Source organism: Peromyscus californicus, unplaced genomic scaffold (assembly GCF_007827085.1).
Source record: "Peromyscus californicus insignis strain IS unplaced genomic scaffold, ASM782708v3 Scaffold_5__1_contigs__length_169319896, whole genome shotgun sequence".
In the NCBI taxonomy this organism is placed as follows: Eukaryota; Metazoa; Chordata; class Mammalia; order Rodentia; family Cricetidae; genus Peromyscus; species Peromyscus californicus.
Genome location: NW_026294573.1, coordinates 138,039,529 through 138,061,090, shown reverse-complemented (window position 1 = coordinate 138,061,090; position 21,562 = coordinate 138,039,529). Strand labels below are relative to the sequence as shown.

Below are 21,562 nucleotides of genomic sequence, written 5' to 3'. Positions count from 1 at the left end.
TAATGGATAATTAAAAATACAGATTAATAATTAGTCTTCTATGATAGTCAAACTTACAGTCATGTTAAGTTTTCTAGGTATACATAGATATTATTCAATGAGGTAGGTAATCTTCAAACACTTCAAAGACCTACAAAATATGACATTTAAAATGTTTTAAAAATTTAGACTTTCTGAACAGTGAGACATGTCTGCTCCTGGCAGCACCAATTTACTTCAGATAGGAGGATGTGCATCGAAGACACTCTATATGGAGTTTATCTTCTTTTTGGCAAAAATAGCCATTTGGGCAAAAAAACTGTTCTTGCCTGGACTGTTTGACAAAATGTTATATCTTCTGGACATGCAGGACCCATAGAAAGGTGGCCACTGAACTTTGCTTGGCAAAATGCTTTGCAGAGAAAACTGCCAGACATTCTAAAGGACACAGAGAGCAGTAACTGAGAGACTCTAGGCCTGTGGACTAAAGACAGATGCCTCAACTATACAGAGGAACTTTGGATGACTGTTCAGGCTGCCAGCTGTCTCTGTCTACTCTCACAAGACTCCCAAACGTTGCTTGCGTCCTTCTCCTGTTTCTCAGGTAATATTATATCCTTCTGAGGTCTTTAATATAGTTAAAGACTAGATAGTTATAATTTCCTTAGTTATGATAAAAGATAAGTTAGATATAAAATCTTAGACTCACAAATATAGGATAGATAGGATAGCTTCTTTAATTTTGCCAAATAGAAATAGACCAGATATTATAACTATAATTCTTGCTTGATAATTGTTTTGTTATATGTAATTTACTATGTTAAAGTTAAAATGTTCCTTTTTGCAAAAAAGAAAAGGGGAAGTGCTGGGGATGTCTTTCTGTGTGCTGTGAATGTGTTGCTCTGATTTGGTTGATAAATAAAATGCTGATTTGCCAGTAGCCAGGCAGGAAGTATAGTATAGGCAGGACAAGCAGAGAGGAGAATTCTGGGAACAGGAAGGCTGGGTCAGGAGTTGCCAGCCAGAGACAGAGGAAGCAAGATATGAAGGCAGAACTGGGAAAAGGTACCAAGCCACATGGCTAAACACAAATAAGAATTATGGGTTAATTTTAGATGTAAGATCTAGCTAGCAAGAAGCCTGAGCCATTAGGCCATACAGTTTTAATTAATAGAAGCCTCTGTGTGTTCATTTGGGTCTGAGGGCTGCAGGAGCCAGGCATGACCAGAAAACTTTAGCTACATGAAAACAGTGGTATAGTCTTCACCTTGGAAAAAATGTATAACAAAGAAAAGAATCAATCTGAAGGCAAATTTTTATAGTATAATAAAATAGGCCCAGATATGGACCTGTGAAGATTTAGAAAATGAACAATAGCACCTAATCAACTAATTGCTTAACGAAGAGCTACTTCAGTAACTCTTATGATAGGCAACCCCCTACTGCTAGAGACCATAGGTAGGAATTCATTAAAATATCCTGCTGCAGGCTACTGTAGGCAGGTATGAGGAGGTTATGGGGAACTTCTGTGATTGCCCATCCATGGCCCACATAGATGACTCAAAACCATTAAAACTCTTTTACTTCTACATTCTAGGCTTTGATATTTTTATTCTCATTTTTTTTCATGTGCTCACCACTGTTTTTCTCTATACACTAGGAGTTAGAGCATCTCTGGACCTGAAGCAGCACCAGGTTATACAGATTGTGCCAGTGCTGACTGGGAGAAGAGAAAGCAGGGTCCAACTTCCTTATTTCCAGAATTGTTCTCAGTGGCAGAGCTTGTAGGCTAGCTCTTTCCATGAGAGGAAGTAGAAAGTTGTTCCATCTTTGGGGCCAATTTTGTCTCAAAAAAGTAAATCAACCTTTGTTGATTTACTTTTGTTGTCCTAAAAATCAATTCGCTCTCAATAATAAAATTACCTTTTGTCCACATTTTAAGTGAAAACTCTAAAGGAATATCTGAGAAGTCAGGTCACTTGAAGCATGTGACTTCATGCCTGCACAGGTTACCACAGGAAATAGGAGCTACCCAGCACAGTAATCACATCCATAGCAGCCAGGTACAAGGGTTTGATATGCATTGTTTTTCAGCACAGCTTGGCTCCAGGGATTGGCCTGACTAGGACATCCATGGAATAAAGAAAATACAAAAACAAAGAAACATATAAAAGTTGGGAGCAGGTGAGATTAGCTCTCTGATCAAGAAACTGCAGCATGCAGAAAGATCAGTATGTTTATAATATACAGCCAAACATGGAGGTAGGGTTTATAGTATACAGCTGAACCAATGAGGCAGGCATAGCTAATTTCAGCAGGGAGCTGTTTCTGGAAGGGAGCAATCTGAAGTATGTAAATATCCAGAGAGAAAGCTATGATGGGCATTTTCTCCACACACTGCTTCCATCTACACATGGACCTCAGGAATGCTATGTCATCTCTCTGAGCCTCACCTAGGAGGAAGACTTTGCCAACTTCCATGGGTCTGCAGCTTTGGTCTTTGACCTATCTGGCTCTTGTCAGTAACACACACACACCAAGGATTTGACATACTCAGAGCTTCCTCCGTTCCTCACAATGCATGGTTTATTCCAATGACCCAGCAGTCCACCGGAAAGGAAGGCTCTTTAAGGAGTCTACTTTATAGGATGAAGACACTCAAAGAAGTTAAGTCACTTCCTTAAGCATACACATTGTATGCACATCAGGCTCTGGGAGTACAAAGTGTGAATTCATATACATTGTATACACATCAGGCTCTAGGAGTATAAGATGTGAACTCAAGCCTTTTTGATCAGATATGCTACATTGTCTTCAAAGACAGCTGTGTAAATACTTGAAGACTGAAAGGAAAAGTTAAAGACAAACTCAGAAGCAGCAAACAATGCAATGCAAAGGAGTACAGGAAACAGTACCACAGACTGAAGAATGTGAATGAGCTAATCCTAATTTAGTATTATCCAATTACAAGAGGTGCTGGCCCCAGTGCCTCATGATCCTCAGTCCAGGCCTTCTTATACTTTAGGATACATACATTACCTGGGAATCTTACTAAAACTTAGATACTGAACCAATGGGCATGGAAAGGGACCTGATATTCTGCAGGCCCCAATGACTCTGAGTATTACCTATATTACTGTCTTGTAGTTCACACATCTGCAGAGGCTGAGAGGCTTCCTAGACCCATCCTTCATTGCTGGAAATTGGATAAGCAATCAATCCAAAGTAAAGGAACTAGTGATAGATTCATTTAATCTTAATTTCATATTCACAACACCAGGGCCTCTGTTCTTTACAATTTACAATTAAGTTGGTGCAAAAGGAATTATGGTTGCAGATTGTGAACTTTTGATTAGTGTACCTAAACCCCAATACATCTTAATTAATCAAATTAGGAAACACAATACATTTTTGTTAGTAATAAATAAGTTTGTTTATTCCTATAACATTAAATTTGTACTTTGTGGAAGGTTTTCCCTGAAAAAAAAAACAATAAATATGCTTGAAGAGATTGCAATTTATTGGCAAAAGTCAGGAGAACAGAGTGGATGAGGCAGAACTTCCTAGCCCAATACTTTCATCTTCTGAAGCACTGATTGCTCCACATGCAGTTAGAGATTGTGGGGCATCATGGAGAAGAACTGAGCTCATTCCTTGACCAACACTACCACCACTATTGCAGTTATGGGTGCATCCCATCAAGTTCTTGAGCATATTTTGCAGATGTGGTTTCACTGGGGTTCAGAAAGCTGTCATGGATCAATCCTGCAGCAGATGACCCAATGGTGACCATGACTGTTTTTGTACAAGTTTGGCACTGGGAAATGCTCTAAGAGCTTATTGCTGTATGCAATCTACTTTATGTCACACACTACAATCTCATCAAGAAATCATTCATCAGTGAATAGAATTAAGAGAGAATCACTTTTCAAAAATTATATTTTTTTCCAGTCAGCTCACGGGCACTCACTCACTGAATCTATTGACCTTTTCAGTTTGCTTCAAAGGATCACCTCTGAGTTCTTTGGCAACTTCTCCTGTGTCTGTAAAAGGACCAGATTTGATGGTTGCTCTCACTGGTGGGACACTGGCTCCTGATGATAAAGGTTCCCACCCACTCTGCAAAACAGCTTGATCCTCCCAGCCACCACTGTTTCTGAGGTAAATGTGTTTTGATGTTGCAGGTTCCTCTGCTGTTGAACTCAAATAAGAATATATCTTGAATTTTCTTTTTATCTTACATAATTTTCATAGTATAAAATAAATATAAAACACACAGCAAGTCATTAGCCAAAATCATAAAGGAAGAGAAACACACATTAAAATGATGTATGACTTGACTGTATTTATTGAAGAAGGTATTCCAATTTTCAACACTGTAAATTTTAACACTGCAAAAACTGACACAATTACTTTTTCACTGACTTAATACATTTATTATGTAGTAAATAGGATTCTTTCTTAAGGTTTATCCATGTTCTTTCTGTCATACATCACCCAGGGATTAAAAAGGATGGAAATCATTGCCCCCATTCTACACATAAAGATAATACTGGTATGGGGAAATTAAGTGACCCTTTCAAGGTCACACAGTTGTCATGCAGGAAGCCAGCACCAGTCCAGCACACCAGGCTTACAATCTTGTGTTGGAACTAGGATTAGTAATAGTGACTGCACTTTAGAAGCACTTAGGGAGCTTTTAACAATGTCGGTGCCCAGGCTGCACCCAAATGAAATGAACCAGGTTCTCTGCAAGTGCAGGCAGTCATCATTAGTTTTCAAAGCTCTCTAGGTATTCCCGTGTGCAGTCATAAGCCTCTAATATTCTACCCTGGTGAATATTTTCCAGAAAAACTATGATATAATTTACCAGCACATCAATACATATGACATATGATACATTATCACGAACGCCGTGTTTCTGTTGGTGGCTTGGAGTTCTAACTCTAACATGCATTCTGAATTATTAACTATCATCTTTAAGAAACCATTCAAAACACATGTATATAGGGAGTAACCACCGTGGACAACATCAAAGTACCCCTCCATCACTGTAAACAATCATACTCCATCACTAAAACTCCATTAATGAGTGTTAAACTCCAGATAATAGTGAGGCCAGGTACTGGTCCTCCAAACAGCTTTGGCAGCCTGGATTGTGTTAGTGATAAAGCACTGAACAACCATACTACTACCACTCTGCAGGGGGTGAGAATTAGTCAAGTGCAATGTAACTGTCCTAATTGAAATTTGGCCAGTGCTCCTATAAACCAGACAAACAGCCAGCCATATTAAAGTTACAATAGCTCAGAACTCTCCCAGCAAGAAATAAGTGAAAGGGAGATTAAAATTGGCATGGGCAGAGCCTCAGAACATGGCCTGCGAAAATGCCTAGGAAATTACTTCACACACATGCAGTTCAGCTGAGCAATGTCTGAAAGTACACTAACCGTAGAAAGAGGAGCTTCCATTACACCAAGAGTCTCCCATATCTTTTTATCCAGGGACAACTTGAACTAGAATCGATGATTTTTAGGATTCGCTTTAAATGCAATGTCCTTTAAAAAAGAAATTTTCTTCTGTAACCTTCCTCGCTTCCTTGCACAAGAGACATGACATGAGCAAATATGCTTATTTTGATTATTACAATAGGAAATTGAAGTTAATTAATTAACTAACAGTGTTTATAACGTAACAGACTAAGTTTATTTTATAAGTCTCTCTCTCTCTCTCTCTCTCTCTCTCTCTCTCTCTCTCTCTCTCTCTCTCTTTCTCCCCCATACTACATGCCTTTATAATGTTCAAACAGATGTTGCTTACCTGAAACTCATCCTTCTGTCCTGGAAGGAAGAGCTGCTCTGGGCTGTCCTTGGTAAGACTGATTGGTCCAGTGTCTCCTTCATCTCCATACACCCAGAGTGTGACATTGGCCTGTGTCCCTGTATCTCCAGTCAGCACTAGCACCTTCCATTCATCTTCTGACAGAAGAGTCTCAGTACTGTGGAAATGCCTGCTTTCTTCTGTATAGAGTGGGAGAAGGGCAAACGAAGCAGATTGGGGACTTTAGGCTAACAGAATCCTTTGTCACACTGGGGTCCAAGAATATCAAAGAACACCCAAAGGAGCATGGACGATGTGGGGTGAGGGAGGTGCTGAGGTGTGCAGACTCCAGGGAGTTGGCTTGTGCTTCTCTCACCACAGCAAAGTTCAGGGCAACTGACTCAACTACTGAAGAAAACCACACAAATACAATAATTACCTGCCATGCCCAGGGAGCTATTACTTGTACTCAGTGCTGCACCACCAGAGAGTATGCTAGAGCCAACAGTTGTGAGCCCATAGATTTTTCATAAAGTTATTATTAGCTTTGTGGGCTTTATACATAACCAATAACTACCAATAGAAGGTAACAAAATCAATTAAAACATGCTTTCAAATAACATTAAAATAGCATGTCAAGGATAGAGAAATTTTTCTGAACTATTTCTAAAAAATATCAAACTAGAGAAGGAGATAAAAAGAATTTGGAATTAAAGTGAGCGTTGGAGCCCACAGAGGTTTCCTAGCAGTTTTACCCAGCAGAACTGCATAAGAGGATGATTAGACCACTGGCCTGAGTGCCAGGTGTTTGGAAGAGTCTACAATTTCTTGTGTCTAGCGATGGGAGTCTTTTTGCCTCACCCTTTGGCATTGTTATAAAAAGTCCTTTTGAGTAAAGTTCTGGGCCGGTGGATAAGGATCTAGGCCCACCCGAGACTGTCTTGTGTTTCTATCTATTTCTCTCCCCTCTATATTTCTATCTAAGTCTCTTATCCTTCTCTCCCCAAGAGTCCCTGGGGTAAATAAATGTGGGAGCTGGTCTCCTACAAGTGAGACTTTTCACATATACAAATAGCTACAGTGAACTAATTTTTAAATAATATTACATATGAAATTAAAAATGAAAATGTATAAAAAAAAATGTATACTTTCTGAAAGTTACTTTCTCTTGGTTTGGATGATCTGTCAATACAATAATAATCACTATTTGCTTATTTCTCCCCCTCTTCTTTGTGTGTGTGTGTGTGTGTGTGTGTGTGTGTGTGGTGTTTGGATCAAGGGTTGACAATGAATATTTTTCCTTGTTTGCTCTCTACCTTTGTTTATTGAGACAGAGTCTCTCTGGGCACCTAAAATACACTGAATTGGCTAAGCTGGCTACTCAATGAACTTCTAGGAGCCACCTGTCTATGACCCTCCCCAAACTGAGATTTTAGGCACTATGACCAGATTTTCATGTCAATTGTAAAAATCAGGTCCTCATGTTTACATGGCAATTACTTTATTTACTAAGCCATCTCCTAGGCCCAATAATGACCATTTATCAGGACTCTATTTTTGAGCTCTGTGTTAAGTGTATCATACACAATTTTCATTCAATCATCTCTTATAAGTTTTAAGGTGAGTCAGATACTAAGGTCTGTTTTAAACTGTAGAAAAGAGGCAGAGAAGTTAAATAATATGTGAATTAAATAAGCACACCACTAGTGCTTATCTCCAAACCCTCTGAACTCAGCTGAGCTTGAGCGGGTGCTGTGTTCTGTAAATGCAGTTTACCAGGCTGCAGCAGTCATGGCATTGCTGCTATTTAACATGCAATTTTGTGCTACATGTTACAAAATACTTACTCATAACAACGTCACTCTCATTCAGTCATCACATTAGTCCTACAAGATCTTTCACCCATGAAGCAAGTAGGAAAACTAGGCCTCACGGGTTAATGATTTGACATAATCACATAGGCTGGGCTTCAGCCCAGGCAGAACTATGGATCTTGGGACATTTGGACATAATACAAAATCACATAAATTTGTCCAAGAAAACCTTATGACACAATCTACATTTCAAAACTCAAATAGTACCTACAAACTGCTCCTCTTGCCATTTCTTCTCAAGAACACTGAGAACTTCCTGTGCAGTGCTGTAACCAAATATCCACAAGTTCTACTGATATATCATACTTCAGGAGAGAAATTAGAGATCCTGGATCAGCAGGTATCCCTTAAGATACTGATAATTTATTTTATCAGAGTATCTTAGTCATTTGAAGGATCCTTTTATTTAAGAAAACTTCAGTGCATGTTATTTACTAAACATAGGTAAGTGCATTGCTCTTTTAATAATGGCAATGATTCAAAGTCAGAAAATAACTAAAGAGCATCTTGTCCTCGAGGTATGTACTATCTAGTGGAGAGGACAGGCAAACTAATATTTTATCTAAAGCATGCAAATACACTCTTAGAAAACATAAGAAGTATTGTACAGTACAGGTGTAGCACAGACCAGGGAGTGATAGAGAAAGGAATTGATAGGGCTTCATTCCACTGTTAGATATAGGAAAGAGGAAGATACAGAAGAAATGCTAGATATAGAAAGAGGAATCTAGACTTTGCAAATAGACATAAAGGAACTCTAGACAGAGATAACAACATGTTCAGCATGCCCATGGAAAAATTGTGTAAGTGCCAATGTATGGCTGAAAATGAAATAAGATATTGTAAGTGAGAAGGAAAAGAGGGAATGTGAGGGTATGAAAAGCAAGGGCAAGGAGGAAAGAAGCTGAAACATGCTTGTGCAGATAAGAGGGAGTGGTTTCAAAGTCCAGTGGTGTTCTTACACAGAGGGAACTGGGGTTTCTGTGTGTGTGTGTGTGTGTGTGTGTGTGTGTGTGTGTGTGTGTGTGTTTGGCTTAGTTGTTTCATATAATCTGCAAATAAGTTGATGACTGCTAAGGACCCTTCTACACTAACATGTTCTTTCATCATTTGCACAAACACAACACAGACTGAGGACATACTCATAAAATTTGATAGTTTAATCTGTAACACAGTATGATGTAGTAAAGTCTGTACTGTCTTCATTTAAAAATGAATGTCATCTAATGCCATGATCTTTTGGAAATGAACCAAAGTCCATTGGCCTCAGACTATAAATTTCTCCATCTGAGAACCATAAAAAGGTTTTCTTTCTTGACAAAAGGTTTCAAAATGCTTAGAGATGGGCTAATATTTGAAGAGAATGGTGCTAAATAAAGCACTAATCATCAGGAAAACCTCACTGAATAAAACCTAAAAGGGATTTATATGATTCAAACCTGTTTTTTCTAAGCATTATCGAGCACTTTAATTACACTGCAACCAAATTGATTTAAACAAAACAAAATAAAACAAAGACTCTTGGCTACTTTTTTGCTGCTGGTCTTCTGAAAGTCAGAAAGAATTAAAAAAAAACTGATGATACTGATAACAAACAAGCTGGTTTTAATAGTTCACATGTAGATGAATAAAAAAGTCAGCTGAAGCATGTCACTAACAGAAATGTGGCAATAGAGGATGTACAAACTTTTTTAAACTTATTATTTAAAGATAGTGTTTGAGTAAAGTTTTCTATAATAAAATGTAAAGAAACTATTGAAAACAAATGGCCTTTATCATTTGATAGATAGCACACCATCACAAAAAATGATTCCATTTTAACCCTAACTTCAACAAAAGCATTACTATCTGTAAAATATAATGGACTAAAGAATACTCTCCCTAGTTATCTTAAAATGAAAATAAAATTTGTTAAATTAACGTTAAAGTCTTGAGTAACCACAAAGTTATCATTTTTCAATTTAAGATAGAGCAGGCACTTAAACAAAGAACAGGAACAAAAGCCCCATATAGACAGCTAACAAATAGATCAGAACACGAAAGGTCATCCAATATACCATAATGCTGGATTGACACACGAAAAAACAACAACAACAAAAAACAACCAGGATCAAGGGAAAAGTTGGCCTCTCTACTCAGAAGATTAAAAATAGATTTTATGCTCAAAATACATGATATATAAAATAATCTAAAGATCACAATATACAGAAGAAATGAAACAAAAATATTTTAAACGGTCCTTAAAGTAGAAGCACTATGTACAGACTTTCAACTAACATTAAAGGAATGCCATCATCTTACATTGTTCCCATTTCATGAGAAGAGTTTTGAAGATTCACAGTTTTTTTTTTTGTTGTTGTTTTTGTTTTTTTTTTTTTTTTTTTTTTGGTTTTTCGAGACAGGGTTTCTCTGTGTAGCTTTGCGCCTTTCCTGGGACTCACTTGGTAGTCCAGGCTGGCCTTGAACTCACAGAGATCCGCCTGGCTCTGCCTCCCGAGTGCTGGGATTAAAGGCGTGCGCCACTACCGCCCGGCTGATTCATAGTTTTTTATTAATTTTTTATTTATTTTAATACCAACCACAGTTTCTTCTCCCTTCTCTCTTCCTGTTCCCTTACCCCAACTCTTTTCTCCACTCTTCAAAAAGGGTAAGGCTCTCATGGGAATCAAGAAAGCACAGCATGAAGATTCACAGTTTAAGGGAAATATTTATATAAGTAACATCTAGAAATCATATATTCAGAGAAAGTAGTTAAACTGAATTAATATTATAAAGATTTTAAAAAACAAAGTAGACTTCAAACCAAAATTAATCAGAAGAGAAAACCATTCATAAAGGAAAAACCTACCAAGAGAATGGTACAACTCTAAACAATACTCTTTAAATTATTTCACAAAATAGAAACTGAATGAACATTTCCTAATTCTTTTTATGAAACCACTATTATCCTAAAACCAAAATATACAGACCCAACCAAAAAGAAAGAAATAAAAGAAGGAAGGAAAGAAGGGAGGGAGAGAGGATAAAAATTAATTACAGAAAAATATCCCTTATAAACAAAAACATAATTTTCAATAAAATACTTGCAGGGAAAATTCAAAACATATCAAAAAATATTATCCATCATGTTTAACTTGGCTTCATTCAAGAACTACTTCTGTATAGCAAAGGACACCATCATTGAGAAAAATGACAGCCTATATATATTTACTAGAAAGTTAGTATCTGGAATATATAAGGAAATAAAAGAAAACCTGGACATCAAGAAAAAAATTGCCCAATTTAAAAATGGGGTATAGATATAACAGAAAGTTCTCAAAAGATGAAATGCAAATAGCTAAGAAACACTTAAAAATTGTTTAACATCCTTAGCCTTCAAAAATGCAAATCAAAATTATTTTGAGATTTAGCTTACCAAGTCAGAAGAATGGCAAGTATCAATTAGAAAAAAAAAATGATAGCAGATTTTGGAGAATATGCAGTGGAAGAGGGATACTTATTCATTCCTAGTCAGAATGCAAACTTATATAACCACTATGTTTCAGTGTGCAGGTGCCTCAAAAAGCTGAAGTGATGTACTGGAAGATCCAGATATGCCACTGTTGGGAATATACCTAAAGGACTTTGTATATTTCTATAGATACTTGTACATCTATGTTCATTTCTGCTCTATTCATAATGGCCAGAAATTAGAAATAACATAGATGTCTATAAACTGATTACTAGATAATGAAAATGTAATGCATTTACACAATGGAATATTTTCCAGCTGTTAAGAAGACTTGAAATCATGAAACTTGCAGGTACATCAATAGTGCCAGAAACAATCATCCTGAATGAGATAGCCCAGACCCCAAAACACAAATATTTAATATTTTCTTTTATATGTGGATGTTAGATTTTTAACCACAGAGTTTAGGTAGCTAGTAATGAATAGTAGGGAAGGAGTTGACTTCCAAGGAAAAGAAAGTAGAATATAGTGTCATAACAAGGTAAAGAGGAAACCAAAGTGGATTAAATTGGGAGGAGAATGGGAGGGCAGGATAGAGGAAAGAAAGTGGGGAAGGACAACTACAGCTAAAGACCTTTTGAAAAGCCATATGGAAACCTTACAGCATATATGTGTATGAAAGGAATTTTAAAGGAGTTGCCATATAATGGGGAGACAATGGCCCAGTGGACATGTTATGCCACCAAGTAAATCCTCCAAGACTGTTGGGCACTCTTTACAACCTATTGCTGAATATACAATTTATTTATGTCATTAAACTAATAAAAATCAAGCTGGTGTAGAACTAGAAGATTCATCCCTACTGACTATAATTCATGGTGCTAGAGGATACTTTGCATGCTGCTGGAGGAGAAAAGTGTGGGGCGTTTACCCACCACCCCCACAGTTCCGCAGAGTTTTCTTGAGTGCGAGCAGCAGGAAATATTAGATATAAGGATTTATTGCGGAGAATCTTGCGGAGATAAACAGATAGAAAATAAAGGATAGCCTTGAGAGGGCCTGGAACCTATTCCAATGGGCCCCAACTGTCTCTGCCCCAGGGTTTTTATAGAGACGCCAGGGGTGGAGCAAAAGACCTCCCCTCCAGCACAGCCAAGTGCAGACCATCTCAGACACCTGCACTCAGGCCCGTGGTCCTAATCATCCTCTATGCAAACCTGCTGGGTAAAGCCACGAGGAACCCGAGAATGGGCTCCCACCGAAAAGAAATCATCAATTTTACTCAGCTAAAAACCAGGCAACTAAAACCAGCAAGATATAATGGTGCAATAGTGTCACAACTATCATTTGAATAAGAAACCACTTTTTGCTTAGATTTGTGGACCACTCCATTAAATGGAAACAATACATGATACTACTAAAGTGGCCAAGAAATTGAGACCAGATGGATCAAAGGCCAAACCTATTATTATTATTCTGCTAAAGGGATGTAGAAATAAAATGACTCCTAATAACATACTGCTATACCCATAGAGCAGAGCATTGTTCAACCCTCATCAGAGATGCTTCTTCTTGCAGTAGATGATAACACAGAGATCCATACATGGACAACACATAGAGAGTGAGATATTTTGCAGCACCCAGCCCTAAAAAGGGTGTCTTTCACACCCTTCCCCTCAAGCCTCAGATATCTATGCAGAAGAAGGCAGAAAATTTGGAGAGCCAGAGTTGATGAATGACTCCAAGGAGACAGCATTTCCAGATACAACCCAACTGATATACATATAAACTCACAGAGACAATAACAGCACATATAAGACCTGCACATGTTCAAACTAGATAAAATGCCAGCACTGAAAAGGGGAAGTGAACAGAGTTCCATCCCTAACCAAGGAGCTATCTGCAATAGATACCATCTGGGAAATAGAAAAAAATCAGTTTTCTCCAATGGAGTGTCCTAGAAATATCAACCATACTCAGGGGCAGACCTGATGGCTAGGAGTGGTTGGCCAACACAAAATGACTCCGTGTTATTTTTGTGGGATTTTGTTTTATTTTCTCTTTATTTATTTTAATTTGTCTGTTTTGTTTCATTTTTGTATTTTGTTGTTTTCTCCTGATTCTGTTTTGTTTTGTTTTTAGGAAAGAGAGAAAAAAGAACTTGAAGTTGGGTAGAGTGATAGAGAAATTTGGGGAGGAGTTGTCAGAGTAGAAAGAAATCATCAAAATGTGTTTTGTAAAACAAATTTATATAAAAATAATTGTCTTAGGGTTTCAGTTGCTGTGAAGAGACACCATGACCACAGCAATTCTTATAAAGAAAAACATTTAATTGGGGCTAGCTTAGAGTTTCAGAGGTTTAGTCCCTCATCTTCATGGTGGCATGCAGCAGACATGATGCTGGAGAAGGAGCTGAAAGTTCAACATCTTGATCTGCAGGCAGCAAAAACAACTGTGTCCATACTGGGCATAGCTTCAGCATAGGAGACTTCAAGGCCCACCCCTATATTTCCTCCAACAAGGCCACACCTACTCCTACAAGGCCACACCTCCTAATAGTGCCAATCCCTATGGGCCAAGCATTCAAACACATGGGACTATGGGGGCCAAACTTATTCAAAGCACCACATTCCACTCCCTGGCTTCCATAGGCTTATAGTCATCACATAATGCAAAATGTGTTTAATACAACTTCAAAAGTCCTCATAGTCCATCACAGTCTTAATAATGTTTAAAAACCCAAAGTTCAAAGTCTCTTCTGAGATTCATGCACTCTCTTAACTGTAATCCCCTATAAAATCAAAAATCAAAAAACAGATCACATATTTCCAACTTATAATAACGTAGGGTATACATTACCATTCCAAATCGGAGGAGAGAGAGCATAGTAAGGAAATACTGGAACAAAGTAAGATCAAAAACCAGCCAGGCAAACTCCAAACTCTACATCTCTATGTCTAATTTCAAAGCACTATTCAGATCTCCAACTACTTTTAGCTTTGTTGACTTCAATACACTTCCTTCTCTTGAGCTGGGTCTAGTCCCTGTTAGCAGCTCCTCAACAGATATCCCACAGCTCTAGCATTTCCAACATCTTAGGATCACCAAGGCAATTCAGGCTTCACTTCACAACTTCACAACAATGACTTCTCTGGGTCTCCATGCAGGGACATCCCTGACAAATACCTGGCATCAGAAGCTTTCTTTGGTCACCAAGGAAGATTCCAAAACTCCTTTCTTCTATCCACAACTCTAAATTCAGAACCACATGGCCAAAGCTGCCAAGTTCTGCTGTTTGCTGAGGCTAGACCTCTCACTGAGATTAAAGGCATGCACCACCATGCCTGGACCTAATCTATTCCCTAATTCCTTTTCACAAGTTTGAGGTTCACCTGAGTAGGGTCTTGTCCTGAGATTACCAGTCCCTTTATTCTATTTCTTAATCTGTTTGTCTCCTTGAACACAAGACTTAGTTTCATTCTACTTCCTGGTGCTCCTTTTCTCCTCAAATTGTGTATTTTGTATTTTTTCTTGCTCTGTTTGTTCTTTTTAATTATTGACCTGTATAAGATCAATAACCACATAACAGAGTCAATACTAAGCTGTTTTTATATTTCCTCCACCAACAGAATTAATTGAAATCTCTTCATTTTAGCCTCAGTCAGACTCTTTTGACAAGGGCAAATAGCAGCCACATTCTTCACCAAAACATTAGAAGAACAATCTCTAGGCAACATATGAAAATTCTCACCTGAAACCATTTAAGCAGGGCCCCCACTGTCTTTCATGTTCCTACTAGTATGGTCCATTAAGCAGCACTTAAAGCATTCCATTGCTTTCATAACCCAAACTCCTAAAGTCCAAGTGACACCAAACAAAAGCATGATCAGGCCTATCACAGCAATACCACACTCCTGGTACCAACTTCCATCTTAGTTAAGATTTCTATTTCTGTGAAGAGACACCATGACCTCAAAAATTCTTACAGAAGAAAACATTTAATTGGGGCTGGCTTACAGTTTCAGAGGTTTAGCCCATTATCTTCATGGTAGGATACAGGCAGACATGTTGCTGGAGAAGGAACTGAGAGTTCTACATCTTGATCTGCAGGCAACAGAAGCAACTATGCCCACACTGGGTGTAGCTTGACTTCAACGCCCACCTTCATATTTCTTGCAACAAGGCAACACCTCCTAATAGCACCACTCCCTATGGGCCAAGCATTCAAACATATGGGTCTATAGGTGCTATACCTATTCAAACCACCACAATAATAAATAATTTTAAATGAATGTATTATTTGTATATTATTCATATAAACTTCTCCAATCAAAGATTCTTCCAAGAAATGAAGACTTATGTCAACTACTCATGCTATTTACTACACTAACTAGTACAAGCATGAAACAGTAAACATATTTCATTCCCAATGCTGAGAGGATTTTTTTTAATATGGAAAGCAACACTATGGCCATAACAAAAAGAAAAAGGAATATAGCCTATTACCCAGAATTCCCACTTCTAGACAGTATTCTTAATGTCCGTGTGTGTGTATATTCAGACATGCAGTACAGATGAGTGCTCATTGTAAATTAGTAGAGTACCTAGTGGATCTGTTTTGTGCTATCTATTGGCTGTATTGCTTATAGCAATTAAGTTGATTCACAAAAGAATATTTAATACTATTAAAATGCTTATAATTTTTGTTACTTCCTATTAACTGGAGAGCACATTAGAAAACTGTGAACCCAATATAACCTATGTAGATGCTTTTAATATATTGCTTTGTGCTTTATATATTTTACTTTTTATATAAATATAAATTATTATTATATAAAGAATAAATTTAATTTGTGGACTACTGATTTGAAAAAAAGCTTTAATTTTCAAGTGGAAAATTTAACCCATGTTTTTCACCCATATTTCTCTCTGAGTTTTAACATTTAGGGACTGGCACCTTTCTGTACTTGAAGAAAGCCGCAATGCCAAGTGGTCAGCTCTGAAAACACACATACAAGTAGAATTATATGAACTGAGCAGGTTGAATTATTGTAATTATATATAATATATTGTTTATTTAATATATATAATTACATTATGTATAATTGTGTTATAAATAAGAATGAGTATGCAAATCTGAAGAACAGGGAGGACATATGGGAAGCTTTTGAAGGAGGTAAGGGAAGGGAGAAATGGTGTAATAACCTCAAAAATATTTAATTCAAATCTTAAAAAATAAAAATGATGCAATGGCTTTGCTTCAACAGACACCCAACAGCACCTCTGAGCATTCACAGCAGACAGAAAATTGGCAGTGTGGCTGCCTTTCTGCCTGTCAGCACCAGAAGCCAGGTACTGACTCCATGACTGCAGGGGAAACCCCTAACACATTGCCCTCTCTTGGCCCTGTGCCCCTCATTTGTAAGAATCTAAGAAGGTTCAGTTCAGAGCTCATATCATGTCTTCCCTGTCTATATTTTGTCTGATTGTGTTTAGATGCAGTATTTCCAAACTTAAAGCTAGGCAGAAGTAGTTTATATTCTCTCACAATATAATTTTTAAAAATATGATTTCTAAAGTATTTATAAATAAAATGATTTGGAGCCTTAGATTTGCTTAAAATGACCCAGTTGAGATGATATGAGATACTGTGAAGGGCCATCAAGCAAGAGTGGCTTATGGTAGGAATAGGTACATGGGGAATGTATTATACTGTCTCTATTTTTATGTAAGTTTGAAATTTATATAACAAAATATATCGACTTTTAACAAAAATGAGATTTCTGCCTGACATCCTCTCTTTTAAGAAAGTGATTAGAATTCATCTTGATGTAAAGTAAAACTCTGCTCTAGTAATGGTAGAGATCCACCTGCTACTGCAGTGCAGTGTTTATTAGACCATACTCTTGGCAGTACAGTGTTTACTATACCAAGTTGTTTGCAGTGCAGTGTTTATTACACCAAGTTGTTTGCAGTGCAGTGTTTACTATACCAAGTTGTTTGTGGTGCAGTGTTTACTATACCAAGTTGTTTGCAGTGCAGTGTTTACTATACCAAGTTGTTTGCAATGCAGTGTTTACTATACCAAGTTGTTTGCAGTGCAGTGTTTATTACACCAAGTTGTTTGCAGTGCAGTGTTTACTATAGCAAGTTGTTTGCAGTGCAGTGTTTATTACACCAAGTTGTTTGCAGTACAGTGTTTACTACACCAAGTTGTTTGCAGTTCAGTGTTTACTATACCAAGTTGTTTGCAGTGCAGTGTTTATTACACCAAGTTGTTTGCAGTTCAGTGTTTACTATACCAAGTTGTTTGCAGTGCAGTATTTATTACACCAAGTTGTTTGCGGTGCAGTGTTTACTACACCAAGTTGTTTGCAGTGCAGTGCTTATTACACCAAGTTGTTTGCAGTGTAGTGTTTACTACACCATGCTGTTGGCAGTGCAGTGTTTATTACGCCATGCTGTTGGCAGTGCAGTGTTTACTACACCATGCTGTTGGCAGTGCAGTGTTTATTACACTATGCTGTTGGCAGTGCAGTGTTTACTACACTATGCTGTTGGCAGTGCAGTGTTTATTACACCATGCTGTTGGCAGTGCAGTGTTTACTACACCATGCTGTTGGCAGTGCAGTGTTTATTACACCATGCTCTTGGCAGTGCAGTATTTATTACACTATACTCTTGACAGTGCAGTGTTTATTACGCCATGCTGTTGGCAGTGCAGTGTTTATTACACTATGCTGTTGACAGTGCAGTGTTTATTACGCCATGCTGTTGGCAGTGCAGTGTTTATTACACTATGCTGTTGACAGTGCAGTGTTTATTACACCATGCTGTTGGCAGCATTCTGTTTATTATACCATGCTGTTGTCAGTGCAGTGTTTATTACACTATGCTGTTAGCAGTGCAGTGTTTACTACACCATGCTGTTGGCAGTGCAGTGTTTATTACACTATGCTGTTGGCAGTGCAGTGTTTATTACACATGCTGTTGGCAGCATACTGTTTATTATACCATGCTGTTGTCAGCTTCTAATTCTCTTGCCCCCCTGGTATAAGTGAGAAAAGTTTTATCTTTCTTGATAACTAAGCATTTTGAACAAAGACAAGTTTTTTTGTCTATAAATACTGAAAGACTGGATTAATAAACATAACCTTCAATTTGCTTTTAAATGTCTTTAAAGGCAACAAAAGGTTTTCCAAAGTGTTTTAATGTATATTTTCATGTAAATTTGACTAAATTTTTATGTTTTCATATGATTTCAATCAAAATATATGTAGTGTGACTTCTAAATTGTCAAACCAAAAAGAAAGTATTTCTTGAAAGAAGCAATACACAGTAGTACAACTATCTGGTGGGGGCCAGGTGGCAAAGACACAGGAACACTCAATGCATTTTTCTACCCCAAATCATATATCTCTTAAATCCACTCCTGCTGTAGCCTAGAAAGGCCAAGTTCAAGCACACCATGCATACATGCCTTGCAGCATGTCACAGGAGATGCTTCTGTGTCTGCTGTCTGTGGTGTGTCAGCAGCCTGTGAATAATTTGAGCTCAGCCTCCTCCCTTTTGTCTTTAGCCTCTACTCCCACATTGTCATTAATTACTAACAAAGAATTTACAAGACTTTACACTAAATTCAGGACTCAATGTTTATTTTATACCTAGAATGCCCACTATCAGTCTGTAGCTTTCATTTTTGTATGCTTTAATGTTTGATCCAACCCACTTACTCATTAATAAATTTCGAGACTGCTATGGCCAAGTTTGTTTTCTTCCTCACTGTATTCTCTTATGTACTGGTTAGTTTTAGGCCAACTTGACACATTAGGAAGCCCCAGATAAGAAAATGTCTTCCTGGGAGATTATCAGTTCATCTGTCTCTGACATGTTCATGTCTTCTCTAAGTAGCATTAGTGAAAACTTTAGCATGTTTCTGTAGTCAGCAAGAGTCTTTACACCTTCTAAGTGTCCTGTCCCTTAGCCAGGCTCATTCTACTTTTCTCTCTCTTACTCCCATCATTTCACTCTGAAAGCATGGTCTCCATGACCAACCCTGATCATGTTCAGGAATGTCTATATTTAGACTCATTTAAGAATCTGCCTTGACTTCTGGACATGTCGGTTGAAGTGGGGATGGGTAGTTACCTTCTTTGCTAAGCTCACGTCTATTGGTTACTATTCTGTTGTAATAAAAGTTCATAAACATGAAATTATAAAAAAATGCCTCCATAAGATAGGGCTATGGACAACCATGTAGGGCATTTTACATGATTGATAGGGGAGGACCCAGTCCTTTGTGGGGGTCCCATCCCTGAGCTGATGGTCCTGGTTCTATAAAAAAGCAGGGTGAGAAAGCCATGGGGAGCAAGTCAGTAAGCAGCACCCAACCTTCCCTGACCTCTGCATCAGCTCCTGCCTCCAGGTTCCTGTCCTGCTTGAGTTCCTGCCCTCACTACTTTTGATAATGAACTGTTACACTGAGCTGAGAATGAATAAATCCTTTCCTCCCCAGGTTGCTTTGGTCATGATGTTTCCTCACAGCATAGTAATCCTAAGACACCTTATATTGCTGATCTGTTAGGCACAGGGTATGTGTATGCTTATAGTGACTAAGCAAAAGAAGAGTGCCGAACATCTGAATTATCATAAGGATTAGTTCTCTCATCTTGCCCAAGTCATTTAGTGTTATGTTGAATGAAGACAGGTGTCTGCTAAAGGTCCACAGACTGACCTTTGTCACCAGGGTGATGCTGTTGCTAGGTGATAGACCTTTAGGGGTGGGTCTTATAGGAAGTCCTTATGTCTTATAGGACATATCCTTAATGAAGATTCTGGACTCTCCCTCTCCCTCCCCAACTCCCCCCTCTTCCTCTTCTTTATTCTCCTTTCCCTCTCTCCCTTTCTTTCCAATCTCTATTCCAATTTGAAATGTAATTACTTGCTTTCAAAATTCATTTCCACCTTTGACCTATGAAATGATGCTGTAAAAAAGAATTCCTGTTTTATACTACTATATGGACTTTGTAGTTCAAAACTTAGAGCTAAATAAAACTTTTCTCTTTTTAAGACAATTGCCTGTGGTACTTAGTCATAGTAATGCAAAGTTAACTAATATATTTCATTTGCTTCATTCAAAAATTCTATAGTTCCTACCATTCAAAATTTTAACAATGGCAACATTTTAAAATGTTTTACAAGAGCAATTTTATTGGAAATATAAAAGTTTTCTCTATGCTTTTTTCTTCACTCACAAAAAAAAATGTCTATTTCTGAAGATTTCAGCTAGCATGCTATTTTGAACCATGTCACATCTTGCTTGAGGTAGCCAACTCTTATTTAAAAGTCTTTACTTCCTGACACAAATTGAATTCTTCTATGAGAAATTTTAACTAAGCACATTTCTCATGTGAATAATTCTTCACACTGCTCCATGAATCTGTGCTGTGTGGAAATACAGTCCAGGACTAGTCCATTACAGCAAAAAGTCACAGTGATGATTTACCTATGGCTAATATCATAATGATGAAGGCATATCAGAGAGACTTTTTATTTATTCTTTGACAATTTCATACCTGTATTTGTTGGTTTTGAGGCATTTAACCCCCATTACATTCTCTTAGCCACTCTTCCTCTGAAAACCTTCTTTCCAACAAGCCTCCTCCTACTTTGATGTCTGTCCCTGCCCTCCCTCCTTCCTTCCTCCCTCCCTCCCTTCCTTCCTTCTTTCCTTCTCTCTCTTATGAAGTGGGTAGCCATTTCAGCTTTGATCTGGAAGTTCCAACCCCCATTGAGACTTCGGCAACTGTCACGCCTACAAGGTGGGGCCAAGGGAGGCGCCTGGGGACCCGAGATCTGGATCGGCGGGCGCTCTCTCTGTTTTGGGACCCTGGATAGTGGAGGTGGACCAAGCAGAGCTCCAGAGAACACCGCTGGACTGCGATACACCTTCCCCAGACCCCGCGACCTACCTATCCCTTAATTTGTAAGTTACGCCATTAAATAAATCTCCCTTTAACTACGTGGAGTGGCCTTAATAATTTCACCAATATCTGGCGCCCAATGTGGGGCACGAACCCACGACCCTGAGATTAAGAGTCTCATGCTCTACCGACTGAGCTAGCCGGGCTAGCCTCGAACTCATGATCCTCCTGCCTCTGCCTCCTTCAGCAAATCCTACCAGTGCACGCCACCACAACCGGTGATATTGGTGAAATTATTAAGGCCACTTCACGTAGTTAAAAGGAGATTTATTTAATGGCGTAACTTACAAATTAAGGGATAGGTAGGTCGCGGGGTCTGGGGAAGGTGTATCACAGTCCAGCGGTGTTCTCTGGAGCTCTGCTTGGTCCACCTCCACTATCCAGGGTCCCAAAACAGAGAGAGCGCCCGCCGATCCAGATCTCGGGTCCCCAGGCGCCTCCCTTGGCCCCGCCTT

The 21,562-nt window shown here is 38.3% G+C and overlaps 1 protein-coding gene across 1 annotated transcript in view; it reads right to left on the bottom strand.

Annotated features, from left to right (window-relative positions):
• The window catches only part of Rp1 (RP1 axonemal microtubule associated), a 248,267-nt gene that overhangs the window by 58,510 nt on the left and 168,195 nt on the right, over positions 1-21,562 (bottom strand). The window contains exon 17 of the mRNA XM_052717680.1: positions 5,800-5,999. Coding sequence (XP_052573640.1) covers positions 5,800-5,999 — 200 coding nt within the window. The remainder of the gene's footprint in view (positions 1-5,799; positions 6,000-21,562) is intronic.